Genomic DNA, 20,576 nt, shown 5'->3' with positions numbered 1-20,576 from the left:
AGCAAGATGTTTCTTTCCAATGATACCAATTTCCACCCTTCATTTTTCATACTGCTGGGGGTTCCAGGACTCGAAACTCTTCATATCTGGATTGGGTTTCCCTTTTTTGCTGTATATCTGATTGCACTATTAGGGAACGTCACGATTCTGTTTGTGATCAAAACTGAGAGCAGCCTGCACCAACCCATGTTCTACTTCCTGGCCATGTTAGCCACCATTGACTTGGGTCTCTCCACAGCTACCATCCCTAAGATGCTTGGTATCTTCTGGTTCAACCTTAGAGAGATAGTGTTTGATGCCTGCCTCACCCAGATGTTTTTCATCCACAACTTCACAGGCATGGAGTCAGCAGTCCTCTTGGCAATGGCTTATGACCGCTATGTGGCCATCTGCAACCCACTGCGATATAGCACCATCCTCACCAACAAGGTGGTTTCTCTAATTGGTCTTGGTGTATTAATGAGATCATTTATTTCTGTTATCCCATTTGTATTTCTCATACTGCGATTGCCCTTCTGTGGAAACCATATTATTCCCCACACCTATTGCGAACACATGGGTCTTGCTCGCTTGTCTTGTGCCAGTATCAAGGTCAATATTATCTATGGCTTAGGTGCTATTTCTATACTTGTATTTGACATTATAGCCATTGCTATTTCTTATATCCAGATATTACGTGCTGTTTTCCGTCTGCCTTCTCGTGAAGCCCGGCTCAAGTCTCTCAGCACATGTGGTTCACATGTTTGTGTAATTCTTGCTTTCTACACCCCAGCCCTCTTTTCCTTTATGACACATCGTTTTGGCAGAAATGTTCCCCGTTATATCCACATACTTCTGGCCAATCTCTACGTCATAGTGCCACCGATGCTCAACCCTGTGATCTATGGTGTCAGAACCAAGCAGATCTATGACCGTGTGAAGAAAATATTATTACAAAAATAAAGCGTGGAAAATGAATAAAACCAAATACTATGAGATTAATCTTTTGGGACAATAAATACCTTGTCATATGGATTAGGTTTAATTTTGCTTAACAGAAAATGTTATTGATGTTAGCTCTCTTCTGTAAGTAGTTCAGTGGCTATAGGGTCACTATGAGTAGAAATCTGCTCATAGCCAATGTTTTGTTTTGCCTTATTTTATTTATTCATTTTTGAGAGTGAAAGCATAAGGTTGAGAGTACAATTTGATGGTAAATGCCCAACAAAGGCCTTACAAACTCAATTTATTCATTGAAGTTTTCAGACTTAAAGTTTAAGATAGAACCTGACATATTCGTTTATGTCCCGGTCACTTTCTCTCATTCCCCAGGGAGCTTGAGCATTTTCTTCTCTCCCTCTTTATAGTCGTGCCCTCTCTATTTCTCCCTCCTGACCACACCCTGGCATTTGGCGTTTCCCCTCTTTCTAACTTCAGTGTTTCAAGCTCTCTTTACATATAGTTTCCATATGTTAATTTAAATTTTAAAATATTGTTAATAAGGTTTGTACCTGCACAGGTTGATTCCAAACAAAACATTTAAGCATGTCTCCACCCCTCGGTCTGTATGCCCTGGTGGGGAGGGAATTTAAAAGCTGGGTTGCTAAATACAAAGTCAGTAGTTCAAACCCTCTAGCTTTTCCTTGTCGGAAAGATGAGGATCTCTGCTCCCATTTAAAGTTGCAGCTCAGGAAGCCAGAGGGGCAGTTCCGCTCTATGCTACTGGGTCACTGTGATTCGGCATCAACTGAAGGGACGTGATTTGACTACTCTGTCTTTAACATTAAACATTTAAACTGGGAATTGTGTACATGATTTACTCTTCACTTCTCATCTGAAATATGAAGAAAACTATCATCATGATCCTACATTATTTCCAGCTCGTATCATCTTAATCTGAATTGTACATTCCTCTTGTTAACTTCCCGTATCCCATAAATGATGTCACTGTACGATGACTGCATCGCTAAAGATTATTTACCATTATACATTGATATCCATGTGGTTAATTTTCACCTATTGTCTTTCCTATTCTTCCACTTATCTCCTTCATAAGAATAAGGAACAGAGCATCTGAACAAACCATCTTTACCCAACATGTTGAGTTTCTATATGCCTTTTCTCGAATGTATTCAAACACATCATCTGAGCTTCAGAAATGAAATACAGGTGTCTGTATTGTACAACCCTGAGAAATATCCCAAGGTCAGCAAGGACCTTGACTGAAATGGGTTTATAACATAAAAGAGACTTCCCTCAGGAATCTGCTGGTACCCTAGAGACAGAGACTGGTTCTCTCCCTCTAAAAGTACCTGGACCCTCTGAGATCTTGCTGTTCACATCATCCATTCAGTCTCTGTTCAATACATTTTCAGGAACCAGGAAATTGAAAAATAAGAAGCAATACAAGGATGAGCCCAAAACAAGCAAAACAAAGAACAGTAAATATCTTCCACGATCAATAAAAAGTTTTCATAAGTCCTATACTAAACTTTCACAAATATTTGATGGTCGTTTGAATATGAAATGACCTTGCTTAAATATGTCATTAACTTTAGACATTTTACAAAGTAGAAAAGCTTGTAAGACCCCATTAAAGAAACTATTATTCACTAGAGGGAGAAAGATGAGGCTTTCTCCTCCCACACACAGTTCCAGCCTCAGAAACCCTCAGGGGCCAGTTCTACCCTCTACTACAGGATGGTTGTTATTAATTGGTAGCAATTTGATAGCAGCAAGGTTTGGTTGGTTTTTTTTTAATTTAACTTATTTTATTTTGTTATTACTCATTCACTTATTCAATAAATATATATGTGTCAATAGCTGTGAGTAGGAGATTCTTCTACTTATGCTATAAATCACAAATTAAAATGCTAAGACCTTTGTCCAAATGACGCATAAATGCTTAAATTCTGTTTTGTCAGTTACAGTCTGAAATGCATGTTGGGGTTTTCTGGCATCTCCAGCAAGTAATCTCAACTCAGATGTAGAGGCCATGGAGAATCTCTGTGAGATTAGCGACTTGGGATGCTGCAGATGTTACAGAGCACTGAGCAATGAGAATTCTAAGATAAGAAGAAAGTTGAATTAGGTTCTGAGAATCTCTAAAACTCAAGCGGATATAGGGAAGATGTTTGAACTGAAACTGGCAGTAAACATCAAGGAGGATCATGACTACTATGACCTGAAGTTCATGGTCTAGCAAGTGGAACAGAACCTTGAGCTGTCAGGGAAGCCATCCCCTAGCAAATCATCATAGGCCCAGCAGGCACAATTGCACAGCAATAAGTAAAAATTATAGTAATGTTATAGAGAATAAGAGAGATTGAAATAATGGAGTCAGACACATTTCATGGTAGCATGCTCACCTCAGCACCTCTTGGTGGTACAGGGCAGGAGAGAGATGGTGAGGGAGCATGGAAGGAGGACAGGGGGAGAGGGGACAGGGGGCAAGGGGAGTTAGGGCCAGGAGAGGGAGGACAGTGGGGGTGGGAGCGATGGGGGGAGAGAGCTCTTTATTTCTAACCAAGGCTTATATATCTTTGGGGGGCATGCAAGCCCCTTAATTACATGTAAAGACATATGTCACAGGAAGGGGTTTTACTATAGTTAATACAGTAATGAGAGGAGGAAAATCTAGGAGTATACATGCAATAGGAAGAGGAGGGATTGGGGGTACACATGTAACAATATGGGCGGATCTAAATTCAGGATGGCAGCCTAACTTTGGATATCAATGAGCAGGTTTGACCACTTCTCTGGCTCTCCATAGAAATAATTACTATCCTTATCAGTAGGGTGTGAGCCCCACCTACAGTGGACCAGGCAGTAGTCTGACGGATGAAAGCCTTCTGCGAGAATATCTCTAAGCATTTGACCTCCCACCATGTGCTGGAAAACAGCCCCTAATGTTTGGCAAATCTTTGGGGGAGACAGAGCTGGGGAAAAGTCTTTTTGTATCCCACATTGAGCTGCTGACCAGATAGGCTACAAGGAAAGCAAATCATATTCTGAAGCTGAAGGAAAAATTCAGTTTGCCCCAGTAGCACATCTCCAACTTCATGCATGAGAAAATAAGCCTGTAATGCCACCAGGGTGCCTGCCGTACAGTGGTCAAATAGAACACCAATGTAGCTTTGCAGTCTCAGTTCATGAAACATTGGCCTGTCCTCCAGTGTCCTTTTAAATTTGGCATCTGTCTTACTACATTGTTTTCATATTTCTGATGTCATTATATTAAAACATTTATTAAAATGTTTCATTATACCAAGAACAATCTAGTAATAAGATGGGAAAAACCATAAAAATAATGATTTTCTGTATAGTCAGAAAAATATGGTTATTCCAATCAAGTAATGTAATATTGCTCCCTATCTATGTAAGATTTCTTTAAATTTTATTGCTAAAGATTTGTAGTTCATTTTGTATTTAAAATGGTGGGAAAGTTTCGCATGAAATAAGTATTTCATGCCTTGTTTTCTCTTATAACCTGATATTAGAATTCTTAGTTTTCATTATATACTACTAAAGTAGATTTGAGTCCCTTCTGTCTTCCACAACACACATAGTCCAGTCCTGGCCCCATCCCCACAATGGTAAACACACTAATAACTAGAATGCACTCATCTGCCACCAACTGTGCATTGTTTTCCTTGACATACTGTATCCTTTTTGAAGTTGGATGCATCAGAAAATCCTCACTACCATTTTGATCACATCCTAATGGTCTTTCTCATCTGGATAATATGTCTTTTTCTTTCCCTTGTCTCATTTGAGACTTTAAGAAGTGTTCTCTGTTTAGAAAAATAAAGAAATTACCATTAAGAAATCTCTGCAAAACTTTTGTCCATATAAAGATTTGTGCTTCCATATTCAGTGTCCATGTGGTCTATCCATATAAGACAAGACTACTTAAAATACAAATTAATTACTATTGATACAACAGCATGGAGGATTTTAAATTTCTTATAAGTGAAGAAAGCCAAAAGCCAAAGCATACTCTATGATTGAATTTGTTTGGAATTTAGAAGGTGTAAAACAAGAGTACTAGCCAATGGTAGTTTCCTGGTCCAGAGACTAGGGAGATAAAATTGATTACAAGGAAGTAGGATAAAAGAAAAATATTATGAGATAATGAAAATGTTGTATATATTGATTTTGCTCGGAGTTACATGATGATGGATATTTATTAAAACTCATATAATAGTACTGCTAACATTGGTAACTTCCATTATATGTAAGTTATAATCTCAATTTAACAAAATGAAAAATAATACAGTAAATTACATTTGATTTTACTTTTGGAACTTCTATTCTGCCACCTTGCTAAATTTATTCATTAGTGTCTCAAATTGGGTTCTCTAGAAACCAGAAATGGTGAAATATAGAGAGAGGGCTATAATAGCTATAGATTCCAAAAGTTCATTGAAACATGGATTTACAAGAGAAAGGATTTTCACATGAATTTTTGGAGACCCTTCATTACCTCATACATATGACAAAATAATAGATAATTTACTTCTAGGAAATATCTAGTTGTGAAGGTGAACAAATTCTAATGTATGGGTCAGGCCGGAGCTGGATATTTATTCTGACTTATGTGGTTGTAGGAGCTGATGGAACAAGATCTAGCATTTAACATGTTATATGACTGAATGCTGGCTGTGTTAGACAGGGTTCTCTAGACAAACAAAACCAGAACACTTATGATTTGTATATGTATATGATGTATATATATCTATATCTAACATATGATGTGATATATATAGTAACATGGTACACGGGTTAGGCGTCCCAAAGGTAGTGTAGCTTCCAAATTGAGGCAGAGAACTAGCTAAGGAACCTGCATACATAATCAGAGAGCAAGAGTCTGAAAGGCAAGGCTTGCTGGGCCATTTATCTCTTTGCCCTTCAATTAAACTGCAAGCTTATTAATCCCACATGTGTTTATGGGCCAGGTTGGCTTAATAAACCTAACTATCATGCTGGCAAGTGCAAAACTTGGTGAAAAGATGACAAGTTATTGACTCATTGGGCTGCTGATGACAAGATTCTAGCCAAGAAATGGAGATGAGATAATGAGCTAGGTATAAGATTCAGACTAAGGAAGAGCCTTTCCAGAGCATCCATATATATACACAGATAGAAGTTAAACTCCCCAGGAGACTCTTCCTCGGTCAGAGTCAGTATGTGACGTAAATAAATGCATGACTTGAGTAAGAGAGCAAATTGAGTAAGGCTATAACTGAAGATAAGTCCACCCTGAACTTGCTCCACTGGCATGTGAGCATAAGGCTTACAGCACATGATATCCCAATATTACATAATATTACAGTGGTTTAGGATTACATCAGACCACAAATTAGAAGCAGCCACACTCTAAGGGTGCATGGCTTCGTCAAGTTGATAATCACAATCAATATCATAAAAATGTGTGCAGTTTTTTGGAATAAAAAAATTTCCCTGCCTTATCTTACTGTCTAGATAAGGACAATACAATGATGAACAAAAAGATTGAAAGTGGATGTGTTAGGTAGGTTAGCAAAGGGCTGGGAATGTCCGTTAATGCGTGCCCAGAGGGCCAAGCTAGGGAAACAAAGGAGTGGCTCACTACATATGCTCAGGGTTCCCGCAGGTAGGCAGGGGTGGGTGTGAACCTGAATTGTCTCACCTAGCCAGGTAAATTCAATTCAGTCAATGGGGTAGATCAGGGGTCGTCCACCACTCCTCCCTGTGGAATCCTTGAAAAGGCAGAAGCCCAGAGTCAGGACAGAGAGAAGGAGAGAGAGAACTTAGGCGCAGAGAGCTTTGGGCAGAACTTTGGGACGCTTTGCGGGACGCTGAGCCGCTTCCAGCCAAGCTGCATGTCCAGGAGAAGCCCCTTGGATGCTGTGTAAACCTGAAACTTCTTCTAACCTTCATAAAACTCACTTCGATCACGAACCAGGCTTCGGCGTGAATTCTTTCTCCCGCGGAGCCAAGGACCGAGGTATGAATCTAGCTCCAGAGAGATCTAACAGATATGCTACTTCCACGTGCAATGATTCTGGATTCAAACAAAATCAAATCCTTGACAACTTCAATCTTTTCTCCATTTATCATGATATCTATTGGTCCCATTGTGTGGATTTTGTTTTTCCCATTTTGTAATTGATTATGTTGTGTTATGTAACATCATGGACTATTGTTGGATCTTAACTGTTGAACCATTGAGAACCCTAATCTAGTCAAGTTGACACAATAACCAAACTAGCACAGTTCATCCCTTGTCAACTTATTGACCCCACACATATCTTTAAATAATACATAATCTACAGGCAAAGACTAATAAAGTCATACTTGCACATAACATGATACATACAATCAATATGTGTACAACCAAAATCACAATACAACATTTGCATCTTATATTTTATAAATCAGTAACATATACATATTTGATGCATAAATACAAGGAGTAAATACTCTTAACAATTATAGTCCTCACTTTTGCAACTGATCACATAGTTGTAGCTGGCATCTGGAACCACCTTCTGCCACTATTCATTCGGTATTCTCTTTGCCCTCAGGAAAAACCTCAGCCACCCAGTGGGGTAACCAAACCCTCATTCCTGAAAGGCTTGGACTATTATTATTCATGGCAGAGTTGATTCATGTAGTTTTTATTTCACTTTAATCATAGGACATAAGATGTCCTAATGAATCACTTCAATTCCAGACAAATTCCTCTTTGCTTCCATTATATAATGCCACATCAGTTTCCCCTTGGTAATTAGAATCAATCACATTACTCAATATAGTAAAACTCGTATTTGCCTTTTGATCCAGAGAAATGAGGAACCCAACATAACCAGGAGGAATCCTTAATTTCCAGGTGAATGGAATCCAGTGCTTCTGCTTCAAGTGTAAATATCCCTCCCTTTGGAACAAAGATCTCCATACTTTAAAAACAAAGTCTTGTAGGGGCATGAAGCAAAAATGTTGTGAATGCATCACTAGGAGTAATAGTGAATAGTTCCACTCCAATTTTCATCCCTTTGTTCTTGCACCTGTGAATCCTGCATATTGGAGAATCAGGACTGTATATTGGCCAGGAGGTTAGAGCATCCTAGAGAATTTAGTCCCCTGCCTGCAAAATATTACCACTTAGCTAGTGCAACCATTGTGTCTTCATAAGCATGTGTCATTCTGTAAGTTCATAAATGATAGTTTTGGTGAGGCACAATATTCCAGGACTGCAAATCCACAACCTAAATAAGTGTGTATTCTAGTAAGAATAAAATACTGTCCATTACATGATGAAAAAAAGTCCTATCTAAACAACCAGCCACCATGTTGCCAGCTGAGCTCCCTGAGGAATTTTCTCACACCTTGTACTTGGTGTTGATGTCTGCTCTTCACAGAATGGACATGTAGCAAAGGACATGACCAAGTTGGCTTTGGTGAAAGGACGTCTATATAGTTGAGTCCTTCATCCCTGCCTCCATTGGCCATTTTGTTCATAAGCCTATTGGGAAATCATCAGTAGTTCGGAAAAGAGGGTGACTCCCAAAGCATATCATCTTATTAACTTGATTATTAAACTGTTCTGCATAGGTAAACCTTTGGTGATCATTCATGGGAAATACAAATGTCTTCATTTTTTTTCTGACCCACTCAAAAAGACAGATCTATCTATATTTCTTCTTCACACCTCCTTGTCATGAGTTTTTCAATCATTAGTTTTCAACGTCGCTAGTCATCAGCCGGAAAGTGGCTGGAGTGCTATTGCTGTCCACTTTGGAGTGGTTCCTGCATATCATGCAGAACCTTCTCCAAAGAAAGCCCGAGTTTTCCTTTTTCAATTGCTCACATGGAACTCCTAAGGTCATAGGTTCAGAATAGGAGAAGAAAGGTAAAGTAACAGGTGAGGAGTCTGTGGTATTTGGGCCACTTCTTCATATATCTTACTTGTAGCATCTGGCCCTGCTTAAGCCCGATCTGTCTATGCACATACAACTTTATGACTCTGTGGGTCAAATACCACCTTGTGAGTGATGGGCAGCTCAACTTGGCACACAAAATATGAGATTCAGATATTGAGTGATACATGGATAGTAATTTATTTTTATAACTTAAAATGAGTTTTTAAGTCCAGGAGCTACTGCTGTAATTTATTACCTAGAATATAACCTAGAAATTGGTTATACATATTCTACCATAAGTAAATAGAAACATTTATGAGTCAATATATTCATATAAAACCTGAAATTAAATTACGTAAAGCAGAAATATGAAAGAAGAATGAAAATAACTTATTTGGAGAAAATAACTCAAATATAAATAAGATAGTACTAATAAAATAAATGCCCCCAAAAGGGATATGAAATATGAGAAATAGTAATACAGTATATAGATAGGGATTTGATTAAAAGATACAAAAATAAAAAAATACTTAAAAAGTGGGATAAAACCATATTACATATTTGTTTGAGGAAAAATATCTTGATAGATTGAGCACAATCAACATGTTTTATTAGGTACCAATGCCTCAGGACTGACTCACAGAGACCCTCTACCCAAAAAACTGAAACACTGACCAGCCCTGCACTGTCCTCACAGTTGCTGCTGTAGGTGAGTCACTTAGCGGCCATTGTGTTGATCTATCTTGTTGAGGTATTCCTTTTTCCTCTGACCCTCTGACTTTCCCAAGCATGATGGGACTGGTCTCCACTTTACACGTGTCCCAAATTTCACCATCATTGCTTCTAAAGAACAAATATGGGTGTATTTTTCCAAGATAAGATTGTTGGCTCTTCTGATAATTTACAGTATGCTCACTATTCTTCACCAAAATCATAATTCAAATGCATTAATTCTTCTTTTGCCTTCCCCATGCACTATACAACTTTTGCATGCACTTGAGGCATCTGGAAATATCATGGCTTAGATCAGCTCTAAGTTAATGCACAAAGCAAAATCTTTGATCTTTAATTCTTAAAAGAGGTCTTCTGCAGTAGACTCGCCCAGTGTAGGACATTGTTTGATGCATTGACTGCTGCTTCCGTGGGTGTTAATTGAGGATCTAAGCCAAAGGAAATCACTACTAACTTGAATAGTTTCTCTATGTATTATGGTGCTATTTGGTATAGTTTTGAGGATTTTTTTTCTTTATATTAAGGTATACACCATATTGAAGGCTGTTGTCTTTGATTTTCATTCTTTAAGTACTTTACTTAACTTGACTTTCAACAAGCAAGCTTCTATTTTCTGCATATGGCACACTGTTAATGTAACATCATTCAATAATAATACGTGTTGTTATTTATATATTCCAGCTACTCAGATTTTTTTCTCAGCATATAAATGGAATAAACACAGTGGAAGGACATTTCCTTGACACACTTTATTTCTTATTTTAAACCATTCAATCTCCCCTTGTCTCATTCAAACAACTTCCTATTGATCCATGTGCTGGTTTGGCATGAGCACAATGAGCTATTCTGAAATCCCCATTCTTTACAATGTTATCTGGAATTTGTTACGGTCAAATATAATTGAATACATTTGTTTAGTCAATAAAACACAGGGTAAGAATTTTCTGGCACTCTCAGCTTTCAGCCAACGTCCATCTGACATTGGGGCGTATATTTTTCACTACACGCCATCTTCTGGCTCCAACTTGGATTCCTTTCACCTCCTTGTCAAAATTCTATTGCAGCTTCAAAACATATATCTTTGGCCTCATTTTACGTGCATGTGACATTAGTTGTATTTGTTGATAACTCTATTCAAGAATAAACAAAGAAAAAGGAACATTTTTAGACTAGAAAACATATATTGTGGAACAGCCTCCCTAGCTTCATAAAAGTCTTTTAATACATGGATTCAATAATTATTCGGTGATTTATTTCTAGGTCCAATTCTACTGGTCCCTTCCCTATTACAGTTGAATCGATGCCCAGATAGGCCGTTACATGTCCGAGAAGTAAAGTGAAAATATTCACTGGGGATTAAAGGAAATGGATTTTCAGCCAATACAGGGTTTGACCACCGGGAGATAAAAAGTTTCATAATGCTTAGCACAAGCTCTCAGATGCTTTCAGTCCTGAGAGAAACTAGCAAAGGATACGCTTCCCAAGGGAACTTTGTCCTCTCATAAAATGTTCCTCTTGGGGGAGACTTAGCAGAAAAGCCAGCCTGTTGCTGCAGTGAGAGGCAGCATGCTTTCCCTCAAAAGCCAACCCAGGCCATAGTTTATGTGGGCCAGAGCAGCACTGGCAACATTGAGGAGAATTTCCGGAAGTCACATCAGGTAGTATCACTTAAGATACGCAGATCCAAGACACAGTGCCAATATCCCTTTTATATCAGCTAATACTATATAGACAGGTGGCACGCAGACAATAGATTTTCAATGTAGAAATTCACCTAATGAATGATACAAATCCAGAATCATAGAATGTGTAAGGAAAACAGTGTGGTGGTCAGTAGAGTGACATCTCTGGGATCGTTTCTTTATCTTTTAAATTGCAACCTTTGGGGGATGTGCCTCATACTCCAAAATGCAAATCAAGAATGATAGTACCTTTCCCACCTGTGTTGCCATTGTGATCAAGGACACGATTCTGTAAACATATGTGTCACAAATTGTTAGATGCCTTTGACTCAGCTATGATTTATAATGACCCTGTATGTAACAGAACAAAACTGCCTTGACCTGCACCCACCTCACAATTGTTGTTACGTCCGGGTGTGTTGTTGCAGCCGCTGTGTCAGTCTTTCTTGCTGAGACTCTTCTTTGTCTGTACTGAATACGATGATCTTTTCCAAGGCTTGGCATCTCCTGACAAAAACCCAAGTAGATGAGAAAACTAGCTGTCACGGGTAGAGGGATACATAATATAAATTTCCTTGACTCTTCTGCTTAGTTCCATTCTAATCAACAAATTCCATATTTCAGGGGGAATTCTCAGCAATTTGCATCTTCATCCCAGACTGAACACCTTACATACATGCACATCAATGAATGACATCATAATTCTCTGAGTTCTGAGTGTTTCAGTGCTCATTTGGTCACTAAATGTGCACTATATGCCTGGCATATTGTGAGGGCAACCGGAACAAATGTTTCCTTTGTGATACCAATCAGAGCATCTACATTTATTTTAGAATTGACTGTTTAGAACTCAGTTCCCTTGCTTCCTTCTGAGATAATAGTTTTCATGTATATATTACTACTGAGATGTTACAGAGCCAGATATTAATACCAACAATTGTTACCGTGAATACTAATGACAAATTATTCCAGCTAAAATTAACTAAGCACCAAGTATATATGGCATTTATTAGAGGAGATAGGCAACTGCTAATTTATCACCCTTACATTTTATTCAAACATGAATGTGTGTATATATATATGTAGGTATGTATGTAGGTATATATGCACTTCAAAATTTTGTGGAAAGAAGTCATTGTAATTTGTCTATTTTTCCATAAAATTTTTGAAGTATATATATTTATACTTAAATGTAGTAATTTTCATTTTCAACAACATTGATTTATGTTCACTATATTGTGAAACAATCACCACTTTCTGGTTCCAAAATTTTAATTCTGCATTTTCACTGCTGACCACTACAGGAAATAATAAAGAAAGATAATTCAAAGTATACTGACACATTACAAAGCATTTTCAGTAATTTTTCTAGATCTATGAACTTCAAATAACTTTGCGATGGAAAACAGAGAACCTCATTTTTATTCCATACTTCTGTGCCTGATTAATCAAAATAATTTTTGAATAAAGGATAGATATGTGGTTTAAAAATGAGGTGGAGCCACATTTGAATCCTAGCCAGACACCTCAAGTTACCTAAAACATGTTCTTCAGATTCATTTAAATTTAGTTTTTTGTCTAAAATCTGGTATGCTAATAATATCTACTTCCTAGGGTTGTTATGAAATTTTTATGAGAGTATTGCAGAAAGCATTTGTCAGCTGTATGATGGATATTATTTTCATCAATGAACACTTTTTCTAGAATAAACATTTATTTAAATCAAGCACAAAAATAGAAGTGCTGTTATGGGAAATAGAGGGGAAAGGCATACCGGAGACCATCCAGTTGGGACATTTCCAGTTTATGAAACTTTGTTTCTCAGAAAGGAGAATTAAATTATCCTAAAACTGGTATTGGATTTGGCTTATTTAGCATAAAAAGAATGTTATACATGTAAAACCAATATTAAACTAAAGGGAAATTTTGGAAGAATTATAAGGAACATAGTAAGACAATCCCCTGACATTTTGTCTTGTTTTGTAATTCCACCTTATTCATGTACAAATAGTGTGAACATAGGTAAAGTTTATCTTTAGCAAAAAGGGATTAAATTGTGTAAAATGATTGCTGTGGTTTGTGATTAAGTTTATAAGAAACTCTCCTCCTTTTCGACATTGCTCTATATTCAATTTGCCTGATCCGTGTACAAGATCCCATTGCTTCACCTTCTGGCCAGACCGGGGGACTGCTATTCATTCTAAATTTAGAAACATTACATTTTATTTTAACTTACATTTCCTGAAGTCTAATACTTTTAGTAATATCTGATATTTGAATGATTCCTTTGCGATGTGTTAGTTTAAGACTCTGCTTCCTTTTCTATGATTTTTTTAGTTACAAATCATTTCATTTTAAAACAAGGCCATTGTTAGAAATAGAGACTGTAAATATTTTCTTTAAGAATGTGTCCTAAATTCACTTTTTAAATGAAAAACAATTAATTCAATGACATCTAACTGGTTCATTTTTTTTCTTTTTATGTGTTGAAAAACCATCAGTACTTATTGTGTTGTATGCATATTCTTTGTAGTATAATAACTAGAATGTGATGTTTTTTGAAGTCTATGGCATATATAAATGAGATTTTGTGGTATGCTAGGAGGGTGAGATCAAGGTTCAGGTTGTTTTCTTCTGGCTATTCATTTGTCTGAACATGGTTAGAAGGGTAGCTTCACCATTCTCACAGACTTGCTTCTTGGACACTTTTATAAAATTAATGGAACAAAAAGTATTTGTCTATTAAAATCTTTTTCCATTTAAGTGCTTATTTATCTATCATCACACAATTATCAAACTGTTTTGATTACTATGTTTTTATAGATTGCATATCTTTCATTTAAATCCCTCAGTTTGTAATTCCTTTTCCAATGTGTTTTGAGTATTTCCATAATTATTTTAGAAAGAGTATGCATGTGTTGACATTGACTGAAACACTTTTGAATGTATTTACTAATTTTGAAATAACTGACATCTGAACAATTTGCATCTTACAAATCATTAATAGATATATTTTTCAATTTACTTAGGTTGTCTTTAATGTTTACCCTTGTTATATCATTTCCAGTAGATATTGCTAAGTACTGCATCCTTAGCAATTCTTGAAAATTTAAAAAATAGAATATCTAATTGTGCTCTAATTGTACTAAACGTTTTTTATGTAACATTTTTGTCATTTATGAATAGGGTAAGTTTACATTTGTCACTCCAATCTCTATGTCTCCTTTTTTTTTTAACAGACTGAGCTTGTTAGAACCTCTAGTAAAAATACTAAATACCTAGTGGCTTCTTGATGTTCCTTCCTTCTCCTAACCTGAGGAGGCAAATCACTATTATGTTGTCATTCTGGGAAATGCTAGGTACGGATTTTTATAGATGCCTTTCATCAGAGTGAACATGTTCCCCCTTTCCTAATTTTATTAGAGTTTGTTTTAATATCATAAATGAATACTAAATTTAATTAAATACATTTCCCTTTTCTAGGTTTCTTAAGACAAGTGGAGTGTGATTTTTGGGTTACTTTTTCAGTGTTTAATTTGGTGGTTAATCTTTTCTTTACTAATTAAGAATAAAGGGACATAAGCATGGTTTTATTGTTAGAGAAATAGTATATCACTTTTATAGTTTAAAATAAAAAATAAAATAAGTGCAATAAGAATGACTAAATAAAGGAAACTATACAATTTAGATGAATCTTTTATCAAAAAGGTATTTGGATGTCTTTTTGAGCTTCACAGTCCAGGACTCTTGTCATTTAATCATTCCTACTCATTGGCATTTTATGGAGGTTTTTTTTTCTTTTCTCTTAAATAACTCACAATAACAAAGTCAACATAAAGGACTTTAGAAAAGCTCTGTTCATCAAAAGCATTTTCAATTGATATAATAAATCATAGATGGATGTGCACTTCACAAAAGAATGAGTTGAATACGATGTATGACTGCATCATATTGAAAAAAAAGAAACCCCCTTTCAATTCTTCAAAAATCGGTATGGTAATGTGACATGGGAGAGGCACACTACATGTCTCTGATAGTTTATAATTCTCTAATTGTCTTGTATTTGTGTTAACAGTCTTAATGACAAGCTGTGATAGCTAATTATATTCAATTATCATCTTTGTGTCTGTTTGTGTTTCCCCAGGAATATTGAAGAAGACAGTATTGTCCGAGAGTCCTCAACAGAATGCCCTCTGCAAATGGTACTGCTTCACATCCCTCCATCTTCCTTCTCCTGGGTGTCCCAGGTCTGGAAGCTCTCCACATCTGGATTGCCTTCCCATTCTTTGTTGTTTATCTCATAGCGCTGGTGGGTAATGTCACAATCCTGTTTGTGATCAAGAATGAGCAGAGTCTTCATCAGCCCATGTTCTACTTTCTAGCTCTTCTGTCCTTCATTGATTTAGGACTCTCCACTTCGACCATCCCCAAGATGTTGGCCATCTTTTGGTTCAATCTTAGAGAAATAAGCTTTGAAGGCTGTCTTCTCCAAATGTTCTTCATCCACACCTACACTGGTATGGAATCTGTTGTGCTCCTGGCCATGGCAATTGACCGTTTTGTTGCCATTTGCTACCCACTGAGATATACAACCATCCTCACCAACAAAGTGGTGGCCATCATGGCCTCTGTTGTAGTGGGGAGGCCTGTTCTGCTTGTCATCCCCTTCTGCCCTCTTCTCAAGAGATTGCCCTTTTGTGGACATTATGTTATCCCTCATACCTACTGTGAACACATGGGGATTGCTCGCCTTGCCTGTGCTAGCATAAGAGTCAATATGATTTATGGCTTATTTACCATTGCTGCCCTGATCTTTGACTTGATCCTTATTGCCCTCTCTTATGTCCAAATTCTCCATGCTGTTTTCCGCCTTCCTTCCAGGGATGCCAGGCTCAAAGCACTTAGCACATGTGGTTCACATGTCTGTGTCATTCTGGCCTTTTATACACCAGCATTTTTCTCCTTCATGACTCACCGGTTTGGTAAAAATGTCCCTCGCTACATTCACATCCTTTTGGCCAATCTGTATGTGGTTGTACCTCCTTGCTTAAATCCGGTTATCTATGGAGTTAGGACAAAGCAAATTCGAGACCGAGTTGTGAGAATATTTGTAAAGAAAGAGTGACAAATATATTAAAAATATTGATAAATTCTTTCAAGTTATCTTTACACATGTGTCTCTCTCAGAATATTCACTATTGAAATTAGGTAATCGTCCCTCAGGCATATGGCCTTCATGCTTTGGAACTCCTAAACTCACATTCAGTGCTTTTGGTGTGCAATTTCCACTGTCACTTGCAATATGCTACTGAAATTGTTTTCTAATTGAGAATAAGAGAAGATTGTGGGAGCCAGCAAAGTATTCTAGTTTTTGAGTGTATGGAGATAATAATATTCTCAGAATACTAATAAAAATAAAATTATGCAGAGTGAGACAAAAAGGGAAGTTCTAAGTGCTAAGCCCTGGTTGCATATGGTTACGTGGTTGGCTGTTAACCAAAAGTTCAGTAATTCAAATGTTCATGGTAGAAGAATGGGGCCATCTATTGCCATTAAAAGTTCTCAGCTGGAAACCCTTAGCACAGATCTCATCTACCCCACTAGGTGTCAGAATTAACTGGACAACAAAGAGTTAGAATTATTCAATTCTGCAGTTGTATTTGACTTATGTAACTATTTTGGATGCCTTTCTTCAACTGATTATTAGATTTCACCATTGTTAGTTTTCTCTAAGCCATCATTTCTTAATTTAAGCAGGAGGTAATTGGAACACGTTATTTATCACTCAATTCTGTCTCTGAAATAAAATGTATGTGCATTATCAAGTTGATCTGAGAAGGAGTGAAACCACACAGATAGTAAAGCAATGGAGGGGTGTAAAAATCAGGAGGTACAAAAACCAACAGAACAGGCCAGCATATAAAGCACCTCAGAATATGACAGCTATGTTAGAGATGTTCAAGGCAGAAACAATACTAAATTTAGAGGCATTGTTCCTCAGACGAAAGATAAACTGTTTCTATAAAGATGTACAGACTCAGAAACTCAAAAGGAAGGGCAATTCTGCTCTGTCCTATAAGGTCACTGTAAGTTGGCATTGACGCGATGACGTGAGTGTTGTTTTGTGTTTGTCTTGAAGGAGCTCATAGAGAATTCTGAAGCCATCCGTAATATGTGCTCTTACTTGCTCATTTTATTTATTCTCTTTCTGCCATTTACTTATATTTCCATTTAATATGCCTTTTTTGAAGTCTTTCTATTAAGAAATATAAACGCAAACTACTGAGTTAGATGAGTGGGTAAAGGTGGTATTTCTAGCTCTCATTTTAACCTGTTCAGTGAAGCAGGTAAAAAGCACATTAACTTTGGCTTCAATATTCTATGTAAAGATAATGATAACGTTCTTGACTAGCATAGCCTAATGCATTTCTCTTGGGACTCTGACCTTGAGCTAGTCTGGAGGGGACTAGAAATATGTTTGGATTCCTGCTTGATAGCTAAGAGCGTTTAACAACTCAAAGCAGAGGCCATTATATGTGCTAATAAACTAGAGACTCGAAGTATGGGAAAGATGGTAGAAGATAAACGACATGACCAAGAATAAAAGTTTAACTCAATAATTTTTGACATATACAATTGATGCTATTGACAGAGTATTATTTATTTCACTTTATTTTAAATATTTCTAATAGTGCATCTTTGCATTTAACTAATGCATTTTACACTATTTCAAATGGAAACAATTATTTTTATTTTATCTTTTAGAATTTTTGTTTTTATTATTTTTCCTTAAACCTTTTCCAATATGAAATCAAAGATAAGTAGAAGGTACAACAGTCTTGCTGTTTTTTGTCTGTCAGATTTGGAAGGGGTGTGTGTGTGTGTGTGTGTGTGTGTGTGTGTATTTACAAATACAAATTAAAATCAGAAAACCTACCTCAAAAACTATAATAATTCAAGAGAAAAGCATATCAGTTTCAGTGAACACATTTAAAACCTCTCTCACTATTTTAATTTCAATGGTAAAATAATAGTAGGCTTTGATACTTTTTTACATCAAAAGAAAAAAAAACCCTTTAACATTTTTATTTCAATTCTAATCATACCAGCAAGAATCAAAACTGTCGATTTTCCCACAACAGTTTTCCATTTCCATCAAAATGGCAAATTTCCACAACATAAGGTTGCCATGACTCCTAAAAGAAGAAACAATTTCCATTTTTCCTGCCTTCAAAATGTTTTATCAAATCCTGTATTCTGGGCAGATTTTTCAAACACTAGAAAATAAGTAAGAAATATTCTAATGAATGAATGAAGCATAAGAAATGTTCTTCATAAGCAAGACACATCCCTTTGAGGAAATGGCTGTTTTAAAAAAATCCAGCTTGTATATGCAAGACAATTCAGATAGTTTTCTTCTTTTTCAAAAAGGTGTTTTCCTGAAATAACATTCCAAAAAGTTGGAAATGAAAGATTAAAGACCAGGAGAGGAAAAAGGAAAGTTTGTAAGTACCATGAACACCAAAAGGAATAAAAGTGTCCGCACTTAAGAAAGTTATAAGAGATTAGGGTCCTGAACTCTTTTGTATTGGAGTGTTCAAACCAGTGAGGAAGTTTCCACTGCCTTGGAGCAATGCCGGTTCTCATTTCAAATCCTGGTTCTGCACCTGTCTCCCTGTGAGGCCTGTCCTTCTGCCCCTCAGTGCACATGAGGGCCTCCAGGCCGCAGGTAGGTGTCTCATCAGTCTCCTTCCCTGGACCCTTGAGTCTTTTGTTCTACATTCAGCTGGACTTCACCTCGGAACATGATAAATTCATTGCTAAGAACCTTCTGAACTAGTTCAGTCATCAAGCACAATAAAACCCAAATTAGGTCCTTTTCCACACCTGTTGATGGTCAGCTGTACCGTGTTCACATAATTTTAAAATAAATCTTTAAACTCTGACGTTTGTACCTCATGAAGCAGGTTCCCAATGAAGAGTGAAAGACTTTTAGAGTGTCACAAGTCTTCAAAACTCAACATCATTTTGCTCGCCAGCAACGAACTGGTCAAGAGACCCTCTGTGGAAGAATATTTATAGGTTGTTCTTGCACCCTTTGAGGCCCGTGAAGCTTCTATGGTGCAATCTGGGATTCAGACATAGACTCAAGACAGAGATGTGAAACTGGGGTTTTTAACGTAATGTTGGAACCAGTGCTCCACTGGGTGGAAGGTACTTACTGGTCCCAGATGCCCAAGAAAATGTCCTCGTGTCTTCCTCCACTGTCTGAGCCCATCAGCATGGCCAGGGCAAGAACTCTGAATATCCTCAGAGCAGTTCCTTTCTTTTTCTATTTTAAAAAATTTTAATCATTTTATAGATACCATAACATTCCATAGTTCAATCACATCAAGCAGTATTGTACAATTGCTACCATGATCAGTTTTAAAACATTTTATTTCATCTTGAACTCCTTGATATCAGCTCCCTTTATCCCCTCCCTCCTCCACACTACCCCCACCTAGACACCCCCCTTTCCCACTATCTTACACATTGCCATATGTCGATCTTAAATCTTACCTCAGTACAAGAGAGGTTTGTTCAACTAGTGTGGTATTGTATGACACTCACCTTCCTGACACAATCTCTGAAGACAAAATGGGTACATAAGCAAATGTGGTGAAGAAAGCTGATGGTGCCTGGCTATCAAAAAGTATAGTGTCTGGGGTCTTAAAGGATTGTAGTTAAATAAGTGGCCATCTAGCAAGGAAGCAACAAAGTCCACATGGAAGACGTGCACCAGCCTGTGAGATCATGAGGTGTCCATGGGAAGAGATATCAGAAGTTCAAAAACAAGCAACCAAATTGATGTGAAGGCCATGGATATAATGGAGACCCAAAACCCACAAGCAAGATAATTGGACAGTCTCCCTTAGAAGGACCACACAGAAAGGATGATAAATCCATGGTGTGGTTGCTATCACATAACTATCCTCTAGTTCTCTAATATTTCCTTCCCTTACTATTATGCTTTTATTTGTTTTACCTCATTAATCATGTTATATTAGTGTATGTTCATTTGTATATTTAAGATCATTCAGTACACGAAAGTCAAGATATAGAACTCTTCAGAAACAGTACAGGAGTAATGGTTCCCTGAGGGTACAGGAAGAGTGCAGGGGGCAGGGGGAATCGGGAGCTGATGGCATTGATGACTGTATAATCCCACTAGATGGGTTCTATGTTAGACAGTGTTCTCTAGAGAAACAAAACCAGCATGCTAACAATTATATATATA

The 20,576-nt window shown here is 37.1% G+C and overlaps 2 protein-coding genes and 1 pseudogene across 2 annotated transcripts; 2 read left to right on the top strand and 1 right to left on the bottom strand.

Moving 5' to 3' along the window:
• Window positions 1–942, top strand: LOC101640876 (olfactory receptor 52E2-like). The gene has a single exon (XM_004717469.2). The coding sequence runs from the start codon at window positions 7–9 to the stop codon at window positions 940–942; it is 936 nt and encodes a 311-aa protein (XP_004717526.1). The 5' UTR covers window positions 1–6.
• Window positions 943–15,476: 14,534 nt separating this feature from the next.
• On the top strand, window positions 15,477–16,421 carry LOC101640562 (olfactory receptor 52E4-like). Its single transcript, XM_004717468.2, has one exon. The coding sequence runs from the start codon at window positions 15,483–15,485 to the stop codon at window positions 16,419–16,421; it is 939 nt and encodes a 312-aa protein (XP_004717525.1). The 5' UTR covers window positions 15,477–15,482.
• Window positions 16,422–19,037: 2,616 nt separating this feature from the next.
• LOC101658446 overlaps window positions 19,038–20,576 on the bottom strand; it is a 3,348-nt pseudogene continuing 1,809 nt past the window's right edge.

Source organism: Echinops telfairi, unplaced genomic scaffold (assembly GCF_000313985.2).
Source record: "Echinops telfairi isolate 266 unplaced genomic scaffold, ASM31398v2 ScPeMD7_41;HRSCAF=154, whole genome shotgun sequence".
Taxonomy (NCBI): Eukaryota; Metazoa; Chordata; class Mammalia; order Afrosoricida; family Tenrecidae; genus Echinops; species Echinops telfairi.
Note: the sequence above shows the minus strand (reverse complement) of the source record. Positions and strands in the feature narration are given on the sequence as shown.